The following is a 3,088-nucleotide window of genomic DNA, read 5'->3' on the forward strand; positions in this document are numbered from 1 at the left end:
TCGTTTGTCGTTATTTTTTCGACTCTGAATCATATTATTATAGAGTTCAATACAAATTATTCAAAAAGGGAACGTGCTATCGTCTTTCATAACGTATCACAATTTTATATCCCTCACAAAACAAAAATACAAGTACGTAAAAATAATTTTTTTTATGATATCAAGTGACGGGACGGACCCAACAAGTCATGAGTCTGGTGGTAAGCAACACGCCAATCCAAAACAATTCCAGTTCCATTCAAAACTTAAATTGCAGTGGTCTGAGGAGTATTGTCACTGCGCCCGTCACCATGACACATAAAGCTTTTCAGTAGAGCGCCTTTTAGTAGTAAGTACTTCAGGAAGTGCTGCCACCTTACCTATTTCTGCTGCCAAGCAGTAATGTGAGCATTACTACGTTCCGGCAACGTCAACCTATGTCACAGGGTGACGGGCGCAGGGGCAGTGCCTCTCAGATCTTTGCGATTTAAAGCTCTGAGTGGCACTGCAACTGATATGGATAGGCACACGCCTATAAGCGACACCGCTTACCACCATAGACATACTTACCACCAAGCGCACGACTTGGTATTATAAAAAAAAGTTGACAAGTCCCATGTGCCTGTAATTTCACCAGCACCCTTACCCTTCAAAACCGGTACTCCGTAATGCTTACATTATTGCTTGGCGGTGGAAACAGATACGGTGACAGTACTTCCCTAGACGAACTCTTTCACAAGGAGCTCTACTGCTCCTATCCTCCGATCTCCACTTACTGTCATAATTGTGTTTAAATGTTATACTTGAAAATCATTTGCAAACTACAAATTAACAGTTGTTTGTTACGCAATGCTGCAAAGTTGTTATTTGACGAGAGTGCTTATATTGAAACCTGAGCAAGCGAAGGAAGCTAATGGTCGTATTCTAGAACTCTATCCAATGCTCAAGTCAGGATTGCACTGGCAACACAAGCACTAGAAATACGACCCTAATGGCAGGGACTTGAGTATGATTTCGAGTGCTTTACACCATACTCAAATCCTGACTTGAGCATTGAGTAGAGTTCTAGAATACGACCCTTAGATTCAAAAACAAATTCCTGAGCGTAGCGAGGGTTTTCGAGGCACGAGACGCAAAACAACTTTGCTGCCGAGCGAAACACACAACTTTTCATCTCAATAAAGCGAGGAAATAGATGAAAGAAAAACAATTGAACTGTAAAACATGAGTTTTTTAAATTAAAAGAAAAAGTTATTTTCGAATGCGTTCTGAATTTACACCTCATCAATTTTTTATTCTTGCTTGTACTTTTATTTTGTGTGATTAAGTGATTATTGAAAATATTTTAGTCCTTCAACGAATTAAAATAATTTAATAAACACAATTAGTTATCATTGTCAATTTAATATCAACAATAATAAGAATGAAATATACCAACGGAATTATATTACATAAATAAGTAATGTACGACAAGTCGCTTATTTGAACGTGTCATAATTTTTTTCTCAGTTTTGATATCAAAAACCTTTTCAATTATGAAGTTACCTGCTGTAGTTTGCGCCTCCAAGAACAACAGGCACCGCAAAGTGCTCTAAGGCGTGCAACAATTTTTCAGAGACATAGTCTGCACAAAACGAATTTTCAAACGCCAAATAAAAGTAATAATCTGACTCTATCCGAGCAAAACATTCTTCCATTTCTTTGTAACGGCCTGGACAATAGAGATCGCCGCAAACTCCATACACATCTAAACGATGTCCATATTTGTTTAATTCTTTTTTTAATTCGTAGATGAAGTCCATACGATCAGTTGGTTCACAATTGGACACAAAACATGCTGCAGCAATATGTTTCTTCTGCAGTTTATTTCTAATGTACGTACTTGTTTCATTCATCTGCGATAAATCTAACCAGTGCATATCCATTTTCGGCCCTATTACTTCATTAGATTGGTCTTTAATTATCACGTATGGTAACGGAATATCTGAGTCGAGTTTATAAGTCCAAGTTAAATTAAAATATCCATTATATCGTTCGTGAAGCAAATGAAAAGCAGCTGGTTCCCATGCTGAAAAAACATACTTTTGATATGGCGATCGTTCAGAAGGTAACTCTGTGTCTTCGTCTAACGTCAAGCTATCAAACATTATGATATCGAACGCCAAGATGTCATTGAAGTAGTTTGGATTTTCCGTTATGAAACAATTTCGGAAGGTGCATTGCCTGTTAACAAAAGCATTTTGCTCCCGTTCCACGAATTTAAATGGTTCTATCATTGTTGGATGCCACAAAAGGATATAAATTAGATCACTATTTTTTATATTATTAGCAGTCACTTGGAAAATATTGCATAATATGGATATTGTAGATATGAGATAAACTTTGCGTGCATTCTTCATGCCTTTCCTGCCAACCGGTATGAATTTAATATGCATTTTATGTTGTTTTTTTTTTATTATAAAAAAGTCAATGGAAGGTAACCTCCCTTGCGCGCGCGTAGACAGCTTATGCAAAACATAAGGAATTGTTTTATAGGTATTTTATAGATCTTTGATTACAGCACGTTTAATACTGTTATGATAATGAAATAATTAATACCATATTTGCCTGAGAAAAAATGAACAAACGTAATTTGAAAAATGTTCTCAATAGATTCCATAGGATTTTTTTTATTAAATTGAGTTAAAGGCTCATATTTTTAAACCATGTAACATATATATGCAAAAATCTAAACTTTTCTTGGTTGTACAGAAGTCGATGCAATACAAAAAGGAAGGATTGTAAAACATAATTAATAACAAAGTGTTAGAACTGTCTTTAGTTCGAAATGTAATTTACTATTAGTAAAACTACTAACATAGTTTATAAGGGTTACTTAACTAACAACAATAATAATATTTGTCCAAAATAAAGTAAATTGCTATAATTATCACATTAATACAATAAAAACAATATTTTACTTTATCCGATTTATTGTCGGATTGCGTAAATATGATAATGTCTCCGAATTTCGCGCTCGTTTAAAATGGCTGCCAGTTCGCCTCCGCCTTGATGTACATATCCTGTCCACACTTTTTAATATACTTAATGACCATAACTCATTCTTACC

At 35.2% G+C, this 3,088-nt stretch overlaps 1 protein-coding gene across 1 annotated transcript; it reads right to left on the reverse strand.

The window, feature by feature from the left end:
• Positions 1-1,520: 1,520 nt before the first annotated feature.
• Positions 1,521-2,255, reverse strand: LOC113240221 (alpha-(1,3)-fucosyltransferase C-like). The gene has a single exon (XM_026477470.1). The coding sequence runs from the start codon at positions 2,253-2,255 to the stop codon at positions 1,521-1,523; it is 735 nt and encodes a 244-aa protein (XP_026333255.1).
• Between the last annotated feature and the right edge of the window lie 833 nt (positions 2,256-3,088).

The sequence above is a fragment of the Hyposmocoma kahamanoa genome, unplaced genomic scaffold (assembly GCF_003589595.1).
Source record: "Hyposmocoma kahamanoa isolate Upper Pololo Valley unplaced genomic scaffold, ASM358959v1 124650, whole genome shotgun sequence".
Classification (NCBI taxonomy): domain Eukaryota; kingdom Metazoa; phylum Arthropoda; class Insecta; order Lepidoptera; family Cosmopterigidae; genus Hyposmocoma; species Hyposmocoma kahamanoa.